Genomic DNA, 27,109 nt, shown 5'->3' with positions numbered 1-27,109 from the left:
GTTTACTGAGTCCATAAGCAACTTGATAGATGACAAGAACTCTGGTAGTTGGAATGCATTAACACAAACTGTAGGTTGATTAACTTTATTTTATTTAAAATTGTATTGATTAGATTTGTATATAATTTAAATATATGAATGTAATTGAAGAAATATCATCACAATTTGTGCATTTTTAGTCCCCTACCGGTTTACCGGAGGGGACTTTAGGTTTACCCTCCGTCCGTCTGTCCGTCTCTCCGTCAGTCCGTCCGTCCGTCTGTCCGTCCGTCCACAAAACTCGATCCCGCGATAACGCAAAAAATACTGAAAATATTTTTATGAAACTTGATATATGGATAGATAGCAGTATGGAGATTATGCACGTCTTTTTTTTCTTCCTATGTTGAAAATTCTGGTTGCTATGGCAACACATAGACTGAAAATATGGCAAATTTTACACATAACCTGGATCCCGCGATAACGCAAAAAGTACTGAAAATATTTTTATGAAACTTGATATATGGATAGATGGCAGTATGGAGATTATGCACGTCTTTTTCTTTTCTTCCTATGCTGAAAATTCTGGTTGCTATGGCAACAAATAGACTGAAAATATGGCAAATTTTACACATAACCTGGATCCAGTGATAACGCAAAAAGTACTGAAAATATTTTAATGAAACTTGACATATGGGTAGATGGCAGTCTGGAAATTATGCACATCCTATTCTTATCTTCCTATCTTGAAAATTCTGGTTGCTATGGCAACAAATAGACTGAATTTCAAGATTTCTGATTTTTCACTATAAGTTTTTTATTTCTTAAGGTATTTTCTTCAATTTTTAAATATAAGTTGCTAGTCATCAACCACATCATATGTGAAAAAGTTTACAACTCTAGCACAAAATTTATCAGAATTGCCTCCCTTAAAATTAAAATTTTCATGAAAAAAATATTGTTGTTTTTAATAACTTTTTTTTCTGAATGTATCTACTTCAAACTTCATAAATATGTTTCTTAATATCACTCAACATTTGTGAGATTCAAGTTCAATAATCTAGCAAGACTATTTCCAGAATTATGCCCCTTTTGAACTTAGACTTTTTTTCGAGAAATTGGTTATTTTTACTCCAACTTCTTCAATCATGATAGGATTTTCTTCAAACTCCCACATCATAATAATATGACAAGGTTTATAAATCTAGAATCCATATTTCCAGAATTATCTCTTCCGTAAACTTTTAATTTTTCTTATTCATTCTTTTAACTTTCATTTACTTCAAATTCAAAATAAATATTCATTATTCATACCTTCATTACTTATTGTTCTTTGTTACACTCACATCATGTATGACATCTTGCATCTTTATTCAAGAGTTGTCTCCTTTTTAAAAATTTTGCTTTTAAAAATGTTATATTTTGATAACAGGGATGTTCAAAAAATAACTGTAGAGTGTCCTTCAGTCCGTCTGTCTGTACATAAAAACTGTTTCCTGTGATCACTTTTAAAGAACTTTTTCAACAAATTTACTTAAAATAGAAACATACGTGAATTGCCAATGGCCCTTCAGAATGTTGCTGGGGTTTTAACCGGTAGGAGACTTATGGATTGCTTGCAATACTATGATAATTGCTTGTTACATTAGAAAATTTCTTGTTTTATATTTATAGAGTAGTAAAGTGGCTGAGAAAATGTTAAGTTCTGTGGACACACTTAGTAATGCAATGGCAAAACGAGTAAATTCTTCAGGAATTAGTTTACCGGCAGTTGTCAAACCTAACATAGGTAATATCTATATTTTCTAAATTTCACCAATTGCTGTAACAGGTCATTTTATAGTCGTATTTCTTTGTATGGCAAAGAGAAGGAAATTAAATAGAAATAGTTTAAGCAAGGACAACGTCGATACCACCATGAAATATATTAGACCTTTCTGCCTTAAATAGAATGCAAGTGCAACACAAATAGTTACTATTACGGTTTTACTGTGTTACGAGTTGTTACGCGTTAAATGATGCCAATTCCTCACAAGTTGTCTCTGAGTAGTTTTGCAAGGTCTGTTTGATATTTCAGCGCTGCACGTGAAAGCAGTGTCATCAAACAATTTTGTTTTCCCTGGTTCTGATGCAGTAGAGGGGACCAGTAGTGATAACTGGATACGAGCAACTAAAAGTCAAATTGATTTTAACACAACTTCTTTTGGAGGTAACTAATAATTATTTTTCAATGTTTTTTATAGAATTGTTTGAGAGAGGTACGTTTATATACTTTTAACATGTGAGTTAGATTCATTCAATAAATTCCTCTGTTTCACTTTTCGAAAGGTACATAATGATATATGTTGCTATCTAAGAGGAGCATAACATTTCATTTGCTAATGATATTATTATTTTTAAAGAAGTTGTAACACACCACTATAATATTGACATGGATTTGACTGGTAAAACTATACATGTTCTCATTGTGAATAAATCTTAAGATTATTACTATTAAACAATTTCATAATAATGCATATATCAGAATCTGTTATACTGCTATATAAAGTTAGTAGGGCGTATAACATTTTGTTTTCAGTAAATATATGGGTACAAAACTAAATCTATTTAACATGCACTGCACTGACCTTTAAGTAAAAATCTTCTATTGCAAAAGTATACTAAAAGCTAAGCAGTTCTCAATAGTTATGTCTGATTTGAATAAGACAATACACAAAATAGGTTTTGAACACTGCATTTCCTGTACCTGGTCAAGTTAATTCGGTCTTTTTTTAAACACTGCTTGTTTTTAGCTCGACTATTCGAAGAATATGAGAGCTATTGTAGTCGCCCCTGCGTCGGCGTCCGCGTCTTATTTATAATAACAATATACATCAGATTGACAAGAATGATAACTCTGCCTACAATATTTACAGAATTGTGCCCTTTTTGTACTTAGAAATTTTGGTAAAAATTATTTGTAAAGTCAAATAACTCAATTATTGCTTGAGATATTCAATTGAAATTTACAATACTTTTTTATAGTACCAATGTACATCAGTTTGCCAAGTTGCATAACTCTGCCTGTAATATTTGCAGGATTATTTGCCCCATTTGAAACTTAAAAAAATTGGTAAAATGTTAAAGATCTTCAAAGATATTTACTTGAAACTTTACACTTGTACTGAGGGTTATAATTGAAGGTCACATCTCAAGATTCATTACTTTGCCATGTATTTTGACTGAATTATGCTCCCTTTTGTACTAAAAAAATCTCCTTTTCTTGGTTAAGTTTAACATGCAAGTTTTGCATATCTCTGAAACTATAAAAGATACAAACTTGAAACTTCATATGTATATTTGTGGTCATAAATAATGTTCACTGAACAGCACTCATATCTGTGTCATGTATTTAGGCTGATTTATTTCGCCCTTTTTTACTTAGTCTCTTGGTTAATGTTTACATGTAAGTTTTACATATCTCAAAAACTATCAAAGATTTTTATTTCGATCTTCACATATGCATTTAGGGTCATTATTGTATGTCACTGACCAAGTTCCATAACTTTATCTTGCATTTAGGCTGATTTTTCTTCCATTTTTCAACTTAGAATTTCATGGTAAAGTTTTGCTTGTTCGCTGTTAAATACTGAAGAGTTTTTGCCTTTTTGGGACAATTTTATGCATTCATAATAATAAAGCAGTGATTTACTTGATAAAACATCTTAATAACAATCCTGTTACCTTTTTGGTCAATTTTATGTATTCATAGGTTAGCATTATTATACTCAATAAAACACCCTTGTGACATCTTTTTCGAATAGTCGAGCCTTACTGTCCTCAGACAGTTCTTGTTATCATTCACATTGAATAACCTTTGAGGCGTAACACATTACATCTGTGAGTACTCAAAAGGTTTTTATTTTACATTTATAATTAGAGACTGTACAGCAATTATCAATATCTTTAAATGTCACATTTAAGCATAATATATCTTTAAAATTGTTTAAAACGGTAGACCTTTCGTTGACAGTAAAAACGAATTTTTAGTGGTGGACATGGAAGACTGTTTGTTCTAGTGTGTTCATAAGCGATTATAAAATATGGAAACTCTCTCGCGCCTATGAGCAACGACTGAAGCCCCCGTGAGCACCGACTAAATCTCACTCGTCGTCCCAATTAGAGTTGTAGTTTACAATGCCATTGAAGACTAGCACATATATAATACATACAGAAGACGGTGTTTATTTCTTTATGTAACTTATGCATATTATGTTTAAGAGGGTATATGTATGAAGAGAACACATTTAAGTGGTTTTAAACTCTAATGCCATCAAATAAAGGAAAGATACAGTCTCGAAGACCCCTTTGAAACATAGCAACTAAGAATGGAAGAAAGTTGTTTACAGCTGCCTCACAGCATTTAAAACAGCGTGCCTCTAATTTCATGTTTATTTTCATGAAGATTTTAAAAAGGTACTTTGAAATAAAATTTTGTGAAGTGAGTAAAGAAAGTTATTTACATATTGCAAAAATAAATCCGGATGTTTCTAAATTTTAGAATTTCGCTTTTGTTGTTTAAATTCTTGAAGTTCCTGAGACATTTTGTGTAAAATTTAGAAACATTTCGTCGATCTTATTATAGGTGTAAGCAACTTTATCCTCGTACCGTCTCATGAACATGGTCAGTCGAATTGAGCCTACAACATTTTAATGTTACCATTTTGGGCGTTCTTAAAGGATTCTCAATGTTATTATCAAATAATTAGGTCAGAAACGTTTTTCATTGTTCAATGATGATTGATCACTTTGTCGAACTTTTTCTTACAGGAGCATCTCAGCAATCAGTAGTATCAGCTGCAATATATAAAGATATTTCAAATATATTGCCGAATAAAAGGTAACATTATATCATCACATCAAGTTATTGACTGTTTGAAATGACAGTATAAGAATGTTACAATCTGATAAACTAACAAAATAAATATGATTTTAGAAAATATTTTGTCTGGGGAAATTTATTACAAAGCAGATTCTTCTTTGGAAAATTTTGCTTATTTTATGGACAACTTACATAGCTGTTAAATAAACCCTTTTTTATTTTCAGTAATAACGAGCAGCTCAATGGTCAAGTTCTGTCATTTTCTACATTACCTCCATTAAGTGGCACTATTGATCCGCCAATCACAATGTCATTTAATCAGACTAATGTATGTACTATATCTAATTTACCACGTACTATTGAGTAAATATTGAAATCAGATAATATATTTTTACAGTACGCAGTGCAGAAAAAAAAATTATATAAGTAAGTAGACATCAGAAAAACACTAAAGTAAAATATGTTTGATCACGAGGAGCACACGGAGATTTGCACTTATTATGTAAAAAATGTAACAAATTCGTGAATTTTTACAGTACAATTTTTCAAGAAATATGTTACGTTATGAAAACAAGCTCAAGCCGTTTCCCTGCAAAACATTGTAAAAAGATTTGGATGTAATTGTTGTTTAATTTTTTTGTTTGTGTATTCAACATATGCGTTTTACTCTAAAATATAAATTCGTTAGAATTGCATTAATATAAGGTTAAAGTAGAGAACTTTTGCCTTTGATAAAACCAATGACGCTTAGCCATTTTCAGGAACAATTGACAAGAGCGACATGCAGTTTTTGGAAATTCGGAAATAGGTAGCAGTTTTTTGATTTTCAACAACCAAACAATTCTGCAATACTTCATTTGGAAAAAAACTTTAACTGTCTGAAAGATTTGTTTTAACTTTTCAAAATATATTTGTCCAGATAATTTCAAAATAAAATAACAATTTTTAAACATCAAACACATTCATGTTTTCTTGTTTCAACGGATGGCAACATTACTGTTTGCTTCATTTATGTTTAATTGGTATCTGAAATGAAAAAGAAAGATATTGTTTTAGTGGATCAGGTGCCTGGGCAACTGAAGGATGCACTGGTAGATCTATCAGTAAAGGTTTGACAGAATGCAAATGCAGTCATACAACAAATTTTGCCGTTATTCTAAGTTTGCAAGGTAAAATTAAATTTCTATTGAATTTATGTATTCGAGTATGTTTCTGTAAAAGAGATATACAAATGTATAAGATAATACGGAGTCTTATAATTAAATATCAATAACAATATAAGTTTAATATTGTACTACCTAATGATAAACATTGAAAAAACATTCCTGATTTTTATATTTATTTTCAGAAAGTATTTTTTGTACTAACGATTGGTTTAAACATATTGATTCATATCAAGTTACATAGAGGATATTGAATGAGTGTACTTTAATATTAAATTTATTGAACGAGTTAATGAAAAAATAATATTATGCGAGCCTCTGCCGACCATACTATTGTTTTATGCAACGAGTTCAATGAATCTACAAGAATATAATATTCTTTTTATCACATATATAAAATAAGAACAGTAAATTGTTAAAAAGAGTTATTTTTCATTGACTTGCCTAAAGTGTAACGCTAACATTAGCGCGTTTTAACTCTATGTTTATACATGGCGCAAATGACGTCAAAGTGTTATTACACTAGTGTAATATCGTTTTTATTAAATGGCTTTATTACACTCCTGCGCCGCGGTTTTGGTGATAAAATACTATACATCATACAGACAATATATACAATATATTAATAAAGAGGAATGAACTTAAAGCAATTGTCTCCACTGTACTTGATATCAAGTGTAGCAAAGAAAATGATTTGTAAATACCAGCAAACTTGTCACATTTGTAAATCATTTTCAGATTGTGGAGGATTTGGTTCCCTTGCCAATGGTGAGATTGACAACTCTGCTGGCACAAAGTACAAAGCAACGGCAAAGTTCAGATGCAATGCTGGATATGCTATTAATGGTGCTAATACAAGCACGTGTTTATATAATGGCTCCTGGAGCTCACCTGTTCCATCTTGCTCTGTTAAAGGTAACATTTATCATCCATAACCCTGTTTGATTTTTATATTAGTGGTAAATGTTAGAAAACTTATCGATTATTGTTCGGTTATATTGTTATTTTTTTGTAATTTTCTTTTGAAGATTGTGGTAATCTCAGTAATCCATTAAACGGTAATGTATTAACACCTGAAGGAACGACATTTGACAACGAAGCAGTATACAGTTGTGACAACGGATATAATTTAAATGGCACAGAAACCCGTCTTTGTTTATTAAATGGATCATGGTCTTCCACTGCCCCGACATGTATGAAAGGTATTTTTATTTATTGCACTTATTCATTATTCATATTCACGCCAGTATAAATTGTTTTAATGTTAATAAGATTGTTCCATGTATGGGTATGTTTTTGATAGAGGAGCACAATGAATAGATTGTTGGCGGTTCTTTCCCCTAACTTTGTCTTTAAAGGAAAACATGATATAGTTGAATTCTTTCTAGTCACATTATATTTGTTTTATGCAATATAATATTTTCACTTTATCTCTTATTTTATCATTAAAATGAAAATTTTCAATTCAACTAAAACTTTTGTTGTTTCTTTTCCCCTCAAGTCAAATATAACCATCTGAGCGTACGGACGTCGATTCATATAAACTTATGCAAGAAAAGTTTTATAAGGCTAGTCTGGTGTTATTAGCATTTGATGCCAATCATGTTAAGCAGGCTCTCACAAACGACCATCAATACAATCGCAACTACTCGGCCCTATCCGTCAGTCTTCGGATAAGGACCTCGAACAAAATAGTATGAATACACAGGACGTATGCGGTATTTCATTCTAAGCTACGCTAAGAAACTAAACATGTAAACAAATAGTAATTTAATGCTGGGAGTTGTTGACAAATTCGTTTCCAATATAGCAAGTAAATGTCCACCTGTTGACATTCAGTCGGATTTGTTTAAAATTGTATATCACTGGGCATTTGTTAATAAAAAAGTGTTGTAAGAAATAGTTTCCATCGTAATTGTACCGAAACATACCTTTATTTCCTTTGGATGTCAAATATATACATTCGTTTTACATTGCAAACTCTGTGTTTGTTTACATCTGAAACCACGTAGTAGAACTACTTTCAATCCGTCTCGTATCCGATGTTATTATAGATAAGAGCCGTGGTAGTTCCGAATACTATCAATATTGTCGAAAATATGCTCGCATGTTCAATATGGCGCCGAGAATCAAATACTTGTACTTTGATCGTAATAAATTTAATAGAAATGGTCTTGAAAAAGAATTAAACTGTAGATAATGAACAACTTAACAAACTACCAATGCATTGAAGAAGTAACGTTCATATAGTAAATATGAAATAGAGTATGCGACCATCATTTGCACAACATCATATTTGGCTACGAAAAACATGCAGACATTCATTGGACATATTAACGTCTGTGATAATTGCTAATACTTTAGAGCGTTAATCATGTAGTTTCATTATTTATAGATGGACCTAATAACTAGTATTGATCTTACACGAATTTAGTGATGATTATCTCTTCAATATCTTGTAGAAGTACAAACACCTAAAACTTGTAAGCAGAATGTAGACAGTAGAGGACTAACTTGGCCAGAAACAATATCTGGAAATCCTCAGAATAAACGTTGCCAAAGCGGATTTACAGGTATCAGTAGTACTTGTTAGCATTCATTGTAAACTCTTATTGATCTTACCTAATTATTTTCAAAATAATTCAACGTAGTTATTGTGAATAAGGCGTTATATTATATATGTTTATTTTACAGTGAATCCTTTTTGCTGAAACTCGTAGTTTTATATCATTAAAAACTATTTCAAGTCACTGTAGGTAACAAAGAAGTTGATGATTTTGTTTATTATTTTCTTCCATTGGTGTTCCGATATCTTTGTAATTTTCTAAATATTTAGAGCTATCCAAATTTATTCTGTCATAACAGATAAACTAGTTGATTCAGAATATCTTGCTAACGTATTTTATATATTTGCCTTAAAATCCAAAGTATGTTAGCTTGATTTATAATATTCATATATTTAATTACAACAAAACTTTAGGTTCAATATCTAGAACATGTGGTGCTGGCGGAGTGTGGAACTTGCCGCAATATAATTGTGTTCGTGATTCGATAGTAAAAGTTAATGAAAAGGTAAGTGTGTCAATACAATTTTATTCTTGTTTTAGTTAAGCGACAGAATCGTTGATAATTTTGTATTTTAATTGTTTCTTCCGTTGTTATTTTGATGACTTTATTTTTAAATAATGAAGACTTTTCACATTAAAACTGTCACTAAAATGATATGTTTTATTTATTGAAGTAAGCCCTTCTACAAACTGTTTATATAAATAAATTTAAAATTCTTTTTTTCACTACTTAGCTGCTGTCTAGTTAGCTAATTGAAGATTGGTGGGTCTACCCAGCCGCCCAAGTTTGTCTTTAATCAGAATAAAGTGGTACCTTATGTCTTACAATATCCTACATCAACAATAAAACTGGAGTATATCAAATGACTAAAAACCATACAAAATTAATTAGTGCTATTTGACTAATTTTGTACACTTAGGTATCAACGCTAAGCAAAAATGCAACCGGGGATGAAGTCAATACTGTCTTGGAGGAAATTTTAAAAGTGACAACAGTAAATGAAACAACTGATAACAACACGACTTTAACTGATGGCGAATTAAGTGTTCTATCTTCATCGCTTGAGACAGTAGCGGATGTGTTGGCAAATTCTTCTGGAATCATAAATGAAAACATTACTAATGTATGATATGAATACAATTTTTATCAAAATTAGGATCAGTAGTATTAAAGATCTCATTATAAGACATTCAAGACATTTGAAAGAGATTTATCTTGAGAACGAGAGCTATCATGGTAAAGATTTGGATTCACTAATGAAATTTGTTATTTGAATATTCATATATATTATTGCGGTTAAAGGTATTTAATTTTGTATGCAATTTAAATCGTTGAAGTTTCAGAACTTGTAACAAACAACAACTAACATGACTATTGTTGTTTAATAAAGCAATTATAATATTAAGATGCAGTAAAATAAGATTGGTTTAACTCTATTTCCTCTCACTTAAACATTATTGTTTCATAGAGTGTAACTTGATAATTCTCCTTGCTATGTTAAATCCATTTTTGTTTTTCTACGATAGGAATTCCTAGAAATTGCGAGTAATCTTGTCGATGATTCCAATCAGGAGAGTTGGAAGTCTCTTTCTCAGTCGGTATGTACTGTACGAGTCTACGTCCTTTGTATACAATATTTAAGTATCCAGTTCAAATGAGTGACTATTTTACATTAATTTAAAACAACAATCAAACAAAACTTGTATTTTTTTTTAAATAATACATTTAGCATAGTAGACTGAATGCTGATCAAGCAAAAAGTTATTGCACTTTCATTCTCTGGCAGTCAATAAGCCTGTCTGTAATTTTCAAAATGTTTTTTTTATTTCCTCTGAGAATTGTCTCGTATCATGATTTCTTTTTTAAATTTGAGGCAACTTCGGTTATGTCAAATATGTAAACAAAACGTTATGGAACAGGAAAATATTTCAATTTTCTAGGAGAACAATGATGAGTCAGCAAGGGTGCTAAAAGCAGTTGATTCTTTGGCTGTGGTCCTGAGTAATTCCATTGAGGATGGTCCCGAAAATGGCACCCTAATCGTGAAGAAAAATATTGGTATGTTTTAAATATGAGAGTCAATTTGGTAGAGCTAAATATTTTTGAAAATAGAAAATGTATATTTCTAGAATATACAAAAGGATGTTCAAATATGAATTTATCTAGAACATTATGTTGTTTAACATTAAAAAGACAACAAAAAATCAAAAGCACATAAACACTCGCACACGCACATGCGCACACGCACACACAAGGAAATTAGGATTATCGGGTAGATATACATGTTAGCTTTACATTGATACCGCATTCATCAAAATCTGTTTTTAGCTGTGTTTATAGCTCGCATTATAAACTCAAATCGTATACAGTAATAATAGAAATGTTTGGTAAATAAGGAGTATACCATTGGAATAATGTCTTATACAAAGAATTGTAGTTTCCTTGGCATAGGGTGTAAATGCATTTCTGTAGATGGATTGTTGTTAAAACAATATCCAAATTACAATGCACGGTCTTTTGTATATGTCGTTTATGTTGATGAACATTGGTTCATTTTTATTAGCCAAAACGAAAGCACCAAAAAACAAAACAAAAAAACCCACAAAAAACAACACAATCGTGGCTGCAAAGTCTGGAAATTACCATGCATTATATAAAAGACCATTTTGTTTGCAACTCAAGGCCCCGCCATTCGGGTTGATGTTTCTCCTCAAGGCAAATATGTAAATGAAAAATTTTACATGACAAAAGTTCTTCCAAATTTAAACAAATACTTTAAAAAACGGAAGACTCGCGATAGGTTTTGCAAATGTCGTATTGCTGCATAACGACGCGTCATCGCACAAAGCTCTTATAGTGCAAAACTTTCTGAAGCAGAAAAAGATCGTTGCACTTCCCAATCAGACCTTACCCCTTGTGACTTGCTTATAATGCCTTTCAGGCCGAAATTTGTTCAGGCCAATATTCCAGTGTCTTAAAAATAAAGTGTACTTAAAAGACTATTAATATGTCTTTGTGATTAGCCTGTCCGTGTTCTACCTTGTGCCCTGTCCTGTTTTTTTTTGGGGGGGGGATGTCCACCTGGCGTTCTTGCCACTGGTTTCGTTCATTTAACGCCGCCTTTCCTTGTTGATCTTGTTGATCATATTTCAAACATTGGGCCCGGACATTAAAAAATTGTATACATTGTATCCGTTTGAGGTAAATACTTTGAGGGAACAAAATGAAAATAAAATCAGTGAAACCTATAGAGAATCATTTTTTACGTGCTGAGATGCGTTCAAATTTGAACACTCCCCGTGAGTATGAAAATTATCAAAAGTATACGCGAAGTCAGCCAGTCTTGTAATTGTCTATCTCGGGTAATTTTAATAAAAGGCACAGAGACTGGTTTTTCTATTTTCAAAATATTCTTTAATTACATGCAAAATAAAAAGCCAGTGGATATATAATTATATTTTACTTAAACAGGTAAAATTGTGTTGATAATCGACTTTTTCATAAATACAACGAATTGTTGTCTGTTGGATACATTTAATATACTCTTATTTTACTAAGGACATTTGCAGGTAATCATCGAAACCGCAAATTAAACAGTTTCATACGTGGCCAGAAAACATCAGGCACAATATCCTACTTACCATTTTGTGATAATTGAAAATCATTTTCAAAAGTATGCACATAACATTGATTTTGTACATTTACAGCGATTGATGTAAAGAAAGTTTCTAACAAAGGTGTATCATTTCCGGATCCAGACAAAACAGTGTCGGACAAAGATGATGCAAACGCCGACTGGTTTAAACAGGCCAGGAGCAGTTTACGCTTAGAAGCAGCCGCTTTGAAAAGTATTATTTCAGGCTACATATATACTGCACACATTAATATGTTAACAATTCGTTTCGTCACATAATTCAATATTTACTTTTTTATTTTGTTTATACTATTTTTAGTTTATTATACAATGTTGAGTACAATACAGAGTTCTTTTAGAAGAGTAAAGAGCCGAGTGCGAGTCCAAAACAATCAGTATTGTTCTCAGCAATGTATAATGACCGTTTTAATTCACATAATTATTTTTTGACATTTTGTCAGAAAGAAAGTTGCTACTTCAAGTACAATGATTTATTGACCAAGAAAATAAAATTGAGGCTTGACTGAGTACGATATGCACATGATATAGATAATTTGAAATGCAAATGAAAACGAGCCTATATAGGTTTTATATGCATTTAAATCGGATTTTCTGAACAATGTCATGGAAACAAGGCTATATGAGATATTATATGTATTTGATGAGGATATCTTTTGGACCTTGATCCAATAGTGATTTCAGTTGGAACATGACATAGTTCAAACGTAGAAAGTTCACTGGTTATATCTTATAATATGTGAAATAAAGTCAAAAATTTAAATAGTGTTTGATTGACGTTCTTTTAGTAACATTTTCTTTTTCAAAAGAAGATATACCGCTTCCGCAGACATTGACCATGCATTCATTTATTTTTTTTCCGAAAATTAAATATATATAAACTTCAAAAATATTAAACAGCACATTCTACTCTATTTCAGATACATCAGTGCAATACGCTACAACAGCCGTCATGTATAGAGATTTGTCGAAAATCTTGCCAAACAAACGAAACAATACAAATAACAAGTAATGGCTTTCTTTTTTTAACATACTTAATTGTGTAATATTGGAACATTTAGAAAGATTGTTTTACATAATTCGGATTGATCATGATTTGATTATACCCGGTTTTGAATAACATAATATTATGGTAAAGCATTTCTTTGTTTGATGAAATACACAATTGTTCCATGAAATGTAGGCAAGTTATGTAATACGTCAAAAGCATGCAATTCAGACGTTGTTTATTCAGTTGTACTTGATTGTGTTTTATTATAATAGACACGTCTCTATGACCCTTACGTTTTGTTTGTTGTAAAAGAAGGATTTCTCATATCGTATTGTAATCATTATCTTTCCTTTTCCAGAGCCCTATACTATTAGTATATATTTAACAAATACTTAATAGTATGAATACATGTTTTATATATGTTGTATATCTCAAACAATATTTTCAATCCAAACATTTGTTTTGTTACAGTGCGGAGGATACTGATGATGTTATAAATGCACCCATTCTTTCGTTGACAATTTCACCACCAGTGTCGGATAAATTGGACCCACCACTCCAATTGAATTTTACTCATGACATGGTAGGAACTTTAAAGTCTATTAAATTAGAAAAGCTATAAATCACTAGATCATAAAAATATTTCTTGTTGTATAAAAAAATATATCGACACCGATAATGGTTATATTCAATGCGTATCAGAAAGCAGTAATGTATGTTATAAGGATCGTACACCGGCTTCCAGTACAGTGCAAAATATCTATCATATTTCAGAAAGAAATTATTAAAGAAAGACTCGCATTAACTTCTCACTTTTTGTCTTCTTATAGCATATAAATTAATAACTTCATTCATACCGGAAAAATGACATCACTCTCAGAACGTAATCCATTTAAAAACGGCACGCGGGAATGCCGTCATTTAATGAACGTTACTTTTTTCTTACACGAGAGATGTTACAGACGTTTTCTTTGCAACGGCAGTTTTGCTTGAATTGCAAGAAAAGCATCGTCTCAAGAGTTTTGCTTAAAGTTTTTAAGTTGATGTATTTTGCTTAATAATTGATTCTCATCAATTGAAGATTGAAACACTTTGTATAAAACAGTTTAAGTCAATGTAAATATTGTTTTCTTCTTTCATTAAGATACATCGTGCTTTGTGTCTTTTCTGTGTCTTTAATATAGATAATTATACCCCCCTTCGAAGAAAAGGGGCATATTGTTTTGCTAATGTCAATGTGTCTGTCGGTCTGTCTGTCGGTAGACTACATGGTTTCCGCAGATTTTTAAAAAACTATTTATCACAAAGTCTTCATATTTCACATAGTGATTGGTCATAACTAGTTGATGACCCCTATAGATTTTCGGGTCACTAGGGCAGAGGTCAATGTCACAGGGGCCTTAAATATCAGAATTGTTTCCGCTGACTATCTTGAAAAATATTCATCAAAAAGTCTTCATATTTCACATTTTGATTGGTCATATCTAGTAGATGACCCTATTGATTTTGGGTCACTAGTTAAATGTCAAGGTCACAGGTGCTTAAAATGACGTAATGGTTTCCGCACATTATCTTGAAAACTATTATCACAAAGTTTTCATTATTGTTTAGCTTTGCCTTAATTGAACACTTCCATGTACCCATTTATGGCAAGTTTCTATAACAAAATTACCAATAATGTGAGACAAGGGCGAAAAAGTGGGGCATATGTGTCGTTCGACATTTCGTGTTTACAAGTAATCGAAACTGAAATATTTTCTTGATATCAAATGGGGTCATCCTCGTCAATACTTTAGCATTTATATAATAAATGATTATTTAGACTTTGTCTTTCATAAAACACCTAGTAGCATTGTACATGTATGACACGTTGAGTCTTCCCAATGCCATGGACTTAATTAATTCATGTAATAGACTCAATTCATATTTAATATTATAGCCATTGTTCATTTGTTATCATCCTGCAAGATGTTGTTAACATTTACTTCTATGCTGTCAAAACTGATGGTTATTCTCTGATTTAACCTTCAATTGTATATATGTATATCAAACGCTTGTTCAATTCAAATTTTAAAACAGATGCTCCTGTCTTATATTACAGACTAATTTCTCCAATCCATTGTGTTCGTATTGGGCATTTCCAAAGTAAGTAAGCTTCTATAATTATGAATGTATACGATATAACTCATGAAATGTTTAACAAATTATATTAAGTATTATGAATGACTTTTGTATCGATATCATATAGTGTTTTGGAGATAACAAATGTATGTACTTCAAGTAGGTGCTAAAGCGGAAAGAAATCATTTTGCTGTTCTGTAGTTAGCATTTGACATTCAAAAGTTCTAGGTACAAACTTGTCGTACATAAAATTATGTTTTATGTTTTTCTGATTTGACTGAAATTTGCAGAAGTCTTTTTTTATTATGCCCCCCTTCGAAGAAGAGGGGGTATATTGTTTTGCTAATGTCGGTCTGTCTGTCGGTCTGTCGGTCCGTCGGTCTGTCGGTATGTCCGTCGGTAGACCACATGGTTTCCGCTGATTATCTTATCTTGAAAAGTATTTATCACAAAGTCTTCATATTTCACATAGTGATTGGTCATAACTAGTAGATGACCCCTATTGATTTTGGGGTCACTACGTCAAAGGTCAAGGTCACAGAGACCTTAAATGTCAAAATGGTTTCCACTGATTATCTTGAAAAGTATTATCACAAAGTCTTCATATTTCACACAGTGATTGGTCATAACTAGTAGATGACCCTGTTGATTTTGGGGTCACTAGGTCAAAGGTAAAGGTCACAGGGGCCTTAAATGTCAAAATGGTTTCCGCTGATTATCTTGAAAAGTATGTATCACAAAGTCTTCATATTTCACATAGTGATTGGTCATCATTCGTAGATGACCCCTATTGATTTTGGGGTCACTAGGTCAAAGGTCAAGGTCACAGGGGCCTTAAATGTCAAAATGGTTTCCGCTGATTATTTTGAAAAGAATGTGTCACAAAGTCTTCATATTTCACATAGTGATTGGTCATCACTAGTAGATGACCCCTATTGATTTTGGGGTCACTAGGTCAAAGGTCAAGGTCACAGGGGCCTTAAATGTCAAAATGGTTTCCTCTGATTATCTTGAAAAGTATGCATCACAAAGTCTTCATATTTCACATAGTGATTGGTCATCACTAGTAGATGACCCCTATTGATTTTGGGGTCACTAGGTCAAAGGTCAAGGTCATAGGGACCTTAAAATTTCAAAATGGTTTCCGCTGATTATCTTGAAAAGTATGTATCACAAAGTCTTCATATTTCACATAGTGATTGGTCATAAGTAGTAGATGAACCCTATTGATTTTGGGGTCACTAGGTCAAAGGTCAATGTCACAGGGGCCTTAAATGTCAAAATGGTTTCCGCTGATTATCTTGAAAAGATTTCATATTTCACCTAGTTATTGGTCATAAGTAGAAAATGACCTCTGTTGATTTAGGGATCATTAGGTCAAAGGTCAATTTCACATGGGCCTTAAATGTCAAAATGGTTTCCGTTGATTTTTTTATAATTGAACACTTCCATGTACCCATTTTTGGCAAGTTTCTGTAATAAAATTACCAATTATGTGAGTTAATGGCTAGAAAGGGGGGTATATGTGTCGTTCGACATTCTTGTTATATCATAATGTTTATATTTTTAAAGTGGTAAAATTGGACAAGGCTTTTGGTCATCAGAAGGGTGTATTGTGAAAACTACAAATACTAACTACACAATTTGTCAGTGTGACCATCTGACCAACTTTGCTGTTTTGATGAGCCCTTTTGTAGAGGTATGTTTGTGCGTATTTAAATATTTAAACTTGTTTTATCCACTTATGTTCATTTCATATAAATGTGTTGCAAGGGTTTAAACAGTCATGATTAAAACTGATATGGTGAATTAACATTATGAGATTTATGCGCATCAAACATTTATTAGAAAGTTTTACATTATATCTATTTATATTAGTTTAAAACATTACTCAATTATTTAGTAGGACACACTTCAAATCTTTGCAATGGTATAAATTTACTTTGATAATTCTAGATAACTGTTTAACACGAAAACGGAACGCAATTAAGCAATGTATTGTATAACACATTAATTCTTACGTTTCTAGGCAGATGCAGCATCCAAAGCACTCCGAATAATTTCTATGACCGGTATCGGGATCTCAATAGTTTGTTTAACTGTTACCCTTATCGTTCACATTTTCTTTTGGAAGTAAGATTTTATTTTTTCTAGGGGTTCAATGTATCAAAATCCAAGACTTAGATCAAAATCCAAGGCTAGGACGTTAATTTTCTGATATCTAATTTCTTAGTTGTTGTGGATTCATGCACGTATTACTTTTGTGTAAAAGTTTTATTGCTTCAGTTTGTTTAAGAAAATTATGTACATCCCTAAATAAAGAACATCATTTTCTATATTTTAAGTATCATGAACAGTCAATATTATTAAACGATAAGGTATTAATGAAATCAAAATGTACAGTATTAATATACAACATACGTCCATGTATTAAAAAATATGTTCACTTTCTTTTGAACCAAAGGTATCTGCGGAATGATCGCACCACTGCCTTGGTAAATTTGTGTGTAGCCCTTTTACTTTCCTACATTCTATTTTTGGCGGGAGTCGACAGGACCGAAAGTAGTGTAAGAACTTATTTCTCGTGACTATTAAATACGTTATCTATTTGAATTTTCTTTGATCCATATATATATACGATCGTATATAGCATATCAATTTATTAAAGTTAATTAAAGGCACATTAATGATAGCAGAGATCGTACGGCGAGGAAAATTGTTCATTGAATGCAGCAGTTATCAATATTAGGTGTACATATCTTGAGCTCTGCCTTTTGAATTAATCCTTTGAAGGCATGCAGATTAGTCATGCTTTAAAGCTTATAAGTTTAAACAAAGAAGATATTGTATTAACTTGTACGATATCAGTTTTCCTTAAAGTTATCAATGTATCAATTTTATACAATTTTGTTCTTGCATCCGTGCGATTAACATGTATATTAGCTAATGCAATTTAGATATCTATATATGTTTTCAGCGTTGGACATAACTACATATCAAGTAATAATTGTATTGTCTCGTTCTTGTGATATCGAATTATTTTTTATATCCATTTAAAAATTGAATATTGTTTTTGCATGTACATACTGCTTTTTAACTTTTGCATGTTTATTTATTTTCTACCAGACGTGAAATGACTTCATAGTTATTGTCGGGTCAAATTGTAGAATTTTGCATGTTTTTTTCTTTATATATAAGTCTGTAAAGAAAAAAGTTTAAAGATTTATTTAAGTTTCTGTTTACATGAATAAAATGAAAACGTTCTTGTTTCTAGCATGTTGTTAAGAGTTTAAACACAGTGAATTAAACATGTAAAATTGCAAACATAGCCCATATTCTTGTAGTGAGGGGACACAATATGGTGATAAGAATATGAATGCAAATAGTGTCTAGAATTATAAATATGTCATTTTAGTGTACTTTGATTAATTTGTAGAATAATCTGGGGGATGTAACTGTATTCAAATATTTTTATATCAGTGTTATATGCATATATGTTTAAATGAGGTATTTGCCTGCAGGTCGCATGTGCTGTTATTGCTGCTGTGTTACAGTATATATATTTGGTTGTGTTCTGCATTATGCTGGTGGAAGGCATTGAAATAGCTATCACTGTACTATATGTGTTCAAAACAAAGTCAAGAATAAGAATCATGCTTATATTTGCTTGGGGTAAATCCGAATTTAAATTCTCATTTTGATTAAATTGTTGTTGATAACTTAAAATATTGTGTTATAATTTTCAATACGGACGTTCAACTAAAGATAAAACTAATATAATTAAAAACTTTGCAATATTTTACATTGTTTCTCATCAATAAATTTGATGATGTTATTGAGCCATTTCTTTTTGTTTTTCACTTTTATCGAGTGTTCTGCCATATTGATATCGAAAAGTTCAAGATATTTCTAAACATAAATGTCCGTACATGACTGTACTTTAACCTTAGCTTGATGGTAGGTTTTAGAGTCAATATAGATGGTCTCACATCTGAATAAAGAAACCATTGAAACATTCTTAACCGAAAAGTAGCTAATCAGGGGTCATTATACATTATACTATAACATTTCTTTTTCAACACTTAACAATACCTTTGTGTAATGAGCAACAAAATGTAATTGCAGCACTTTTATTGCAAATGTTTATGTTTCCTTTAATATTTACGAGCCCCATCATTATTGATTCACTTGATATCAGCTTTGTTATTATCAACGGTAATCATTTAAAATCTGTTTAAATACTTTTGACAGGTTATATAAGTGTTTGTTTTGCACATGTTATTACTTGTGTTTACAGTGATACCTGCCATTATTGTGGGAATTTCTCTCGGTGCTACACAAGCTAAAGGCTATGGCAACGACAATTTGTAAGAAACTACTTTTATTTAAAACAATTTAAAACAAGACTTGTACGTTTTTGATAAATGATTTTTATAAATCAATTTTGTTTTCATCTCCCGCAATTTATTAAAGTTTGATGTGAATAAACATTGTATTGTTATCAGATTATAATTATTAGTTTTTTTGTTGATTTTAATAACTTTGCAACGCATCATTTATTTATTTTAGTTGCTGGCTGTCTGTTGAAAATGGCTTGATTTGGTCCTTTGTTGGGCCTGCATTAGGTATAATTACTGTAAGTATGATCAAGAGTCCAATGCGTATGCGTTTTAATTTAACATAGTTACGTGCATTTGACTGGCCAATAGTGGCGTTACAGGTTAGAAACGTTAATAGCATGAATTTGAGGAGTCTATTTGTTGGGGAGATTGGTTAAGACTAGAAGATGGCCCTTATTTATTTTGAGGTAGCTCAATAGGTCAAAGTTAAGTCACCGTGGTCTTGACCACTGGTAGCTTGTTCGACTAATAACTAGAAAACGCTTTGTCCAACAGTATTTTGAATCGGTATGGTGGTTAGCATAACAAAGAAATAACTATTGATTTTAAGTATGACAAAGTTCAAGTTCACTGTCGTTGTTGTTAACATCACATTCCAAAGCTTTTGTTTGAATTGTTTGGATGTTGGTTATGGCTGGATAATGAACACTATTTAATTTGTGGTTAATAACGACTAATAATTACACATATGGTCATGGTCACGGTTGCATATAAGCAATGACAAGAGATTTAGTGTGAAAGATGATCTTGAATAGACGATAATCCTTTTTGATTTGAATGTCATAGGGTCAAAATCTAAGGTCACTATGACAAGATTTGTAGAAATCCTGTTATTTTTATTACTTGAAAAGGAATAATGCTAAGTTTTATGAACTTAGTTATGTGCACAGTCCTTGTCTTATCAATTACTTAAAGTTTATTTACATTGCCAATGATATGAAGGAGGCACCTATTGACCTTGAGATCATTAGGTCAAGTTAACTGTTACACATGAAATACGTTTTTAATAAAGATCAAGAATGTCCTCGGTCATAGGGTTGTATTCAAAATTCTCAGAGAGAGCAAATGAAGTAGGGACATAATGTCCTATGGACACATTTCTATAATGTAAAGTAAATGCTTAAAATGGCCTTCTTAAGGCATTTTGTGTGAAAATGAAGCATTATGTTTGCCAAATGTTTTCAAATAACTAGAAGTGAGGGACAGTCATAGTGTTCAGTGTATATTATTTTAAACAAATTGAAGGATCTTTCATTTCTATTTCAGTTCAATGGAATATGCTTAATTATTGTGATTCGCATAATGTTCAAAACTAAAGCCATGGAGACGAAGACAGTTTCGGAAAAAATAAAGTAAATATTACTCAGAACTGCAACACATTATTTTTTTAATGAAAATGTTTATTTTACCAAAACTTAAAGATCGAATATGTTGAGTATCAGTTTAAATATATGAAGAATAAATAACTTTCATTTGTGTCTTTCTCGTAAAGTATTTTTGCATTTTCACATTTTCATGTTGAATTAGGATACACGACGTGTTCAGATTATCATCTCTTTCACACATAAATGAATTTATTTTAGTATAATTACAGTTTAAAACTGAAAATAGAAAACAAAAAAGGTTAACATAAAAGTGATTGCTTATTTCATGTGTTTCAAATGAGTAAACAAAAATTCTTATACGTAAGATGCTTACTTCTAATCAGTCTCTACAATGAACAGATAATTATACGGATCACATCTTGTCTGATAAAGAACTGATTTTCTTCAGAGATATTATAGTTCCGATCCTTAAGGATCGTTCAGCACGACATTATTGTTGTGCTTGTGGTTCTTTTAGTTTTGACTTTTCGGCATTTTCTAGTTGGGTGGTTCCAATATTCTTACTTGAAAAATGTTGAATCACCCTTAGGATATGTTGCTTGCTTTTGAACTTGTCTTTTGACGTCTAATCTGTGATATGCAGGCTTCATAACCTCATGATTCCATTTTATTTAGTTCCGCCCATTGTTTTCTCGTTTAGGGCACACGCTTTTCATTACTTGGGGATCATACGCCGCTTTTCGTGGAATGACACGGAAGTGTCACATTGAAGGTTCCATGATAACCGCCGTATGAACACATCTGCGGATGTTTCTTAATTCTAAATTTTACTATTTCATGTTTAAATGTTGAATTCAGCTTAAGCCGGTGCTAAATGGGGCGTGTACGGTAGTTTGCACTTTACAGTACCGTCCATGAACAGGCTTAATCAAACCGAGCCTGCAACATTTTCAATTTTGCAGGGTTGGTCTTTCTTTAGGGATTCTTATTTTCTCTATTTTATTTATGCAGAACAAGCTTCCGGTCATTATGTGTGCTAGTTCCTGTTATGGGAGTGTCCTGGATTCTAGGAATATTCTACGTGAATGATAGCTTTTACTTCATTCAGTATATTTTTGCAATACTAAATGGACTTCAGGTAGGTTAATATGTGGTGATAGAGAAATGGGTATTTTCCTTATTTAATTGCTACTTGGTCATGTTGCAAAAATATAAACTTCATTTAACAATATGTGAAATGATATAATATGATCATAACTAATCATGACTACCAGATACATTTGTAAAATAGTTGTTTATTTACTCTCCGAACACGCTTTTCTCCGGTTTTTTTTATCTATATTAGCCATAATCAATTAGTATTTTAACTATATTCCATATGTTTAACATCGGAATTTTGAAAGTGTCTGATGAGCTGTTAGCTGTTTAAAAAGTTATATTTGAGAAACAATGTTATCTTATATTAAATTATTAAATATATTCTAAATCGTTATTCTTTCTTTTCAGGGATTTTTTATATTTTTATTTCATTGCCTTCTAAATGAACAGGTAGGTAATTACATTCGTTCACCGTTTAAGTAAAAAAAAATCAAGATCACTATAAAATAAAGTGTTAAATAGAATTTCCGAACGAGCATATGATGTAGTCGGCGTTCATTGAACGCCGCCTTTCTTTGTTGATCTTGTTTATCATATTTTATTAGCATTTATCTACATAAACCTCAACAGAAAACTACAATGTACAATGGTGAAACTAATGCAAATATTCTTTTAAGGTAAAGAAAGCTATTCAGCTTAGAAACAGAAGGAGATCATCGGTTAAAGAAACGTTGAAAAGCACGTTGGTAAGCGTAAAATATTAACGCCTATAACAATGTCGAATGTATGCAGGACTTAATGTTATACGTTAATAATTTTTTATTCAGGACATTTAGTGTAGTTTATCGATTTTGTTGTTAAAAATGAATAGTCATGTCCTTTCTAAGTTCTTCTCTATTTAAAGATTAGCAGAAAGAATATTATATAATTATACATAATTATGTTTTATTATATGATCCATAAAAAGCTTGGAAATGCTTTTCCCTGATTGGCTAAAAAGTAATTTTCTGTAGTAAATAACAGGTAAATTTCAGTATATTTTATAACCTATAAATAAATTTGAAATGTCTTTCACTGATTAGCGAAGAAGTTACTTTTTTTAAAACAGAACATGTTAATAGCATAGTATGTTCACTGTTCTTTTCCTAATAATAGATTTTCAGAATATTTGCACCGTTTGTTTTCCCTCTAAAAATACACTTCTTTAAATCCTCCATACGACGCCAGGTATGACGTGACGTCATATCCAGATTAATATTATTCTGAAAAAGAAACGTTGGGTGGCTCGCAAATGAAAGTCGATTAGTCTATTTTAGTTGCCGTCTTTATTTTTTCTAAGGACATTACGAATTGAGCGTAACCATGCGCTTTTTAAAAGATAAGGGTCAAATATTTGAAAACATTTACAAGCTGAAGAAATATCGACTTCCGTCGTATTCAATGCCAGATTTGATATGCCATATAAAAACTATAATAAAACAGATATGTTCGTATGTATATGATATGAGAGAGCTGAAAAGTCCATACTTATATACATAATGCAATAGCTTAGTGTTTAATAGAGATGGTTGATTTTAAGTCCATCAATTTTGTTTATATTTCAGAGGAGTACTTCGAAAGATGAAAGGAAGTCGAAAGACCTTAAAGGTAAAAAGGTTGACGTGCCATCTTTATGTTTTGAATTTTTTTATTTCCAACATGGGCTAACTTTCGTAAACCGAAATTCGTTTATTAAACATTCAAATGATTAACGATTAAGGTTCCAACGAGATAAAAAATAAATGTTCATGTTATTGCATTACTTACTTGCTGTGTTAAGCTAACATCATCCAAAATAATTGTTCGTGAAAACCTTGCATTAGTTCCGATGTTAATCGATTTAACACCGTATATGTTTGTATCTGTGCTGTTTTGTTGTTTTTTATATAAATCTAGTGCATTTAAGAAACACTATTATTCTACTTTTCGTTATTCTAGAATCAAGGAAATCATTTATTGATAGTGGCGATTTTACTACTCGAAATGACAGTGATGGTTGGAAAGATAAGGTATGTAATATTATATTAAAATATATTTATTTTGCTTTTTTTCCACACTAAATATCGTTTGTTTATCTACATTTAATATCGTTTGTTTATTTTAAACATTTTCTTCCAATTTTAGATAATTAATACTCAATACCCGTCGCCGGATGTGAAGTTTGCAACGCCGCTGGGATTTTATGGAAATGGTAGACGAGCAGCTACATTTTCTGTTGAATCACGTGACAAATTAACTGGTCATGTTTCAAAATCAGCCTCAAACGCCTCACAGAAATCCAGTGGTCATTTAGAGGCTAATTTATTTTCTGCAAGACTTTGATAATGAAGACACATGATTCAATGTAAACCACTATAAGATGAAAAAAGTTTAGTGTTATAACGTGTGTATCTGTTTTGATGTTGCTTTTTTATCTATATAAACAAAAAAGGTCAAATGTGTCAGTTTAAAACATTATCAATATCCTTGTTGTTGCTTAGTGCATTTAGTTATCCATATTATTTAAATTGTGCGAGTATTAATGTTTTCCTCAATTGTTATCAAAAGCCAAAAATTATTGTGCTGTAAAAAGTGGCCCATAACCAAATTACCTCCAATTATTCTTGCAAACTTTGCATTGGGAAAGTTCTGCTCATAGCCGAGGCATCGGCATCAAAGTGCCTGGTTAAAGGTTTTTTGTGATTATAAAGATTATCATCTATTTTACTCTTTACAAGATGTAAACGATTCATATATATCAAACTTTATAAAGTTGTACACATACAGTTCAAAATCATCAATATTTCAATTTCAGAGAACAATAACCAATATAGTAGCCACATTATTACTCTCCTGTTAGAACTTCCGTCCGTAACACTTTCGTGTCCGCTCTATAACTGTTAAACCGTTGATTTTCTTTTTAAAAATAACTTGGCACAAGTGAGTACCATTATGAGATGATGTGCAGAGCCAACTAATTTGGCTGCTACCCCCAAGGTCAAGGTCACAGTTAAAGGTCCAGTGTTTAAAAGTCTACATTACATGTCCGCTCCATACATCTTAAACCGCTGATTTTTTAAAAAAGAACTTGGTACAAGTGATCACCATTATGAGACGTTGTGCAGAGCGCAATAATTGAGTAACTAACCCAAGGTCAAGTTCACACTTGAATGTCAAGTGTTAAAAGTGTACATTTTGTATCCGCTTTACCACTTTAAAACCGCTGAAATGTTTTTGAAATAACTTGGCACATATGATCATCTTAATGAGACGATGTGCAGAACGCAATATTTGGGTTGCTATACCTGAGCTCAAAATCACACTTAAAGGTCAAGTGTTAAAAATCTACATTTTATGTCCGCTCCATAACTTTTAACTGCTAAAAAATTTTGAATGATCACTATTATGAGACGATGTGCGGAGCGCCATAATTGGTTTGCTTACCTTAAGGTCAAGGTCACACTTAAAGGTCAAATGTTAAAAGGTGCATTTCGTGTCTACTTATAACATTTAAATCGCCGCAATATGTTTAAAATTACTTGGTAAAAATCATCACCATTATGACACGATGTGCAGTACCCAACATCCAGGTTGCTACACCAAATTCAATGTTCAATATTCTCCATAACGTTTTGACTTTCTGGAATGTTTCAAATAACTTGGCACAAATAATTACTATCAAGATCATGGTTTGTTACAAGACAAGAAGTACACATTCATGTCCGCTAAGGAAAGGGATTTAGCTGTCCGTCAGACTGCCTTGTATCACCTTGTTATTAATATGGCGATTAAGAAAAAAATGTTTTGTGTAAATCATATCTATTTTTCCTCATACTAAATTAAAAACTGAATGTATTTTTAGCTCGACTATTCGATAAGAATAAGTAGAGCTATTGTAGTCACCCGAGCGTCGGCGTCAGCGTCGGCGTTGGTGTCCGCATCGGCGTAACCACTTATGTTAAAGTTTTTGTAATACCTCGAATATTTTCAAAGTCCATTGACATATGGCTTTGAAACTTTGCACACTTGTTTACCATCATGACCCCAACCTGTAGACAGGAGGAGGTAACTGTATCAAGCATTTTGACAGAATTATGCCCCTTTTTCGACTTAAAATTTACGTTAAAGTTTTTGTAATACCTCAAATATTTTCAAAGTCCATTGACATATGGCTTTGAAACAAGTTGAAATTTTATAGTCTTATTTGAGAGCATAATAGGACTCTCTCTAAGGCATATATCTGTAATATGGATTTAAAGAAAAATTTTACCCTTTTTTTACGTAGAAAATTTTACATTATCAAGGTATTTTTACTATCAAGCACTAAGAATAGTCGAGCCTTGCTGTCCTACCGACAGCTCTTGTTTGTATAATGATACCTGTTTTGTTTTGTGACTGCGTGCATTTACGACTAATCGTATTAAAACGATCATAAAATGACATCATCAGTATTATGTTGTTACTCTCATTTCATTTTTTCACATGCTTGATGTTTTCTGTTGGTATTTGTTGCTGATTAATATGGTTTTTAGATGTATTCTTATTTTCTGTTCAATTAACATTTAGCTGCTACAAGTTAAATAATCTCAATATACGCTTCTTTGTTGGTCTAAGTAACCTATCATGTTTACCATAATGACAAATTTACTATTTGCAATTCATAATGTGCCAATACTTTGTCCTTATACATTTATACTTTTTTCAATCATTTATAAATAATTATGTATTATAAAATAAAGAATCAGATACATACTTTCTTTACTGTATTTTCTTTTATTGTGAACTTCGTTGTTGTAAGAAACACAAATTTCTCAACTTTTTAAAATTTAACTCCCGTTGACGTTGATTATTATAAGACATTTTAGCTAATTTCTAGCTTTATTGATAGACGAAGAGTTTATCTTTCTAAATCTACAAAGGTGCGAAAGTTGAT

At 31.6% G+C, this 27,109-nt stretch overlaps 1 protein-coding gene across 1 annotated transcript; it reads left to right on the top strand.

The window, feature by feature from the left end:
• Positions 1-26,928, top strand: LOC132740745 (adhesion G protein-coupled receptor L2-like; the record flags this gene model as incomplete). The annotated part of the gene is given in 31 exon segments (XM_060728711.1): positions 1-70; positions 1,654-1,768; positions 2,057-2,188; positions 4,789-4,858; positions 5,066-5,168; positions 5,602-5,648; positions 5,897-6,009; positions 6,742-6,918; positions 7,032-7,205; positions 8,466-8,576; positions 8,984-9,075; positions 9,491-9,694; positions 10,098-10,169; positions 10,512-10,629; positions 12,279-12,419; positions 13,144-13,231; positions 13,686-13,797; positions 15,316-15,359; positions 16,908-17,034; positions 17,365-17,468; positions 17,800-17,902; positions 18,857-19,007; positions 19,633-19,702; positions 19,905-19,971; positions 21,002-21,087; positions 22,072-22,198; positions 22,567-22,608; positions 22,836-22,904; positions 23,763-23,805; positions 24,136-24,206; positions 24,322-26,928. Coding segments are annotated over 31 exon segments (3,241 nt in total), but the record flags the coding sequence as incomplete, so codon positions are not given.
• Positions 26,929-27,109: the final 181 nt, after the last annotated feature.

This window comes from Ruditapes philippinarum, unplaced genomic scaffold (assembly GCF_026571515.1).
Source record: "Ruditapes philippinarum isolate M1 unplaced genomic scaffold, ASM2657151v2 ctg16455_1_1_1_1, whole genome shotgun sequence".
Taxonomy (NCBI): domain Eukaryota; kingdom Metazoa; phylum Mollusca; class Bivalvia; order Venerida; family Veneridae; genus Ruditapes; species Ruditapes philippinarum.
The sequence above is the reverse complement of the archived record's forward strand: the minus strand, read 5'-3'. Positions and strand labels throughout refer to the sequence as shown.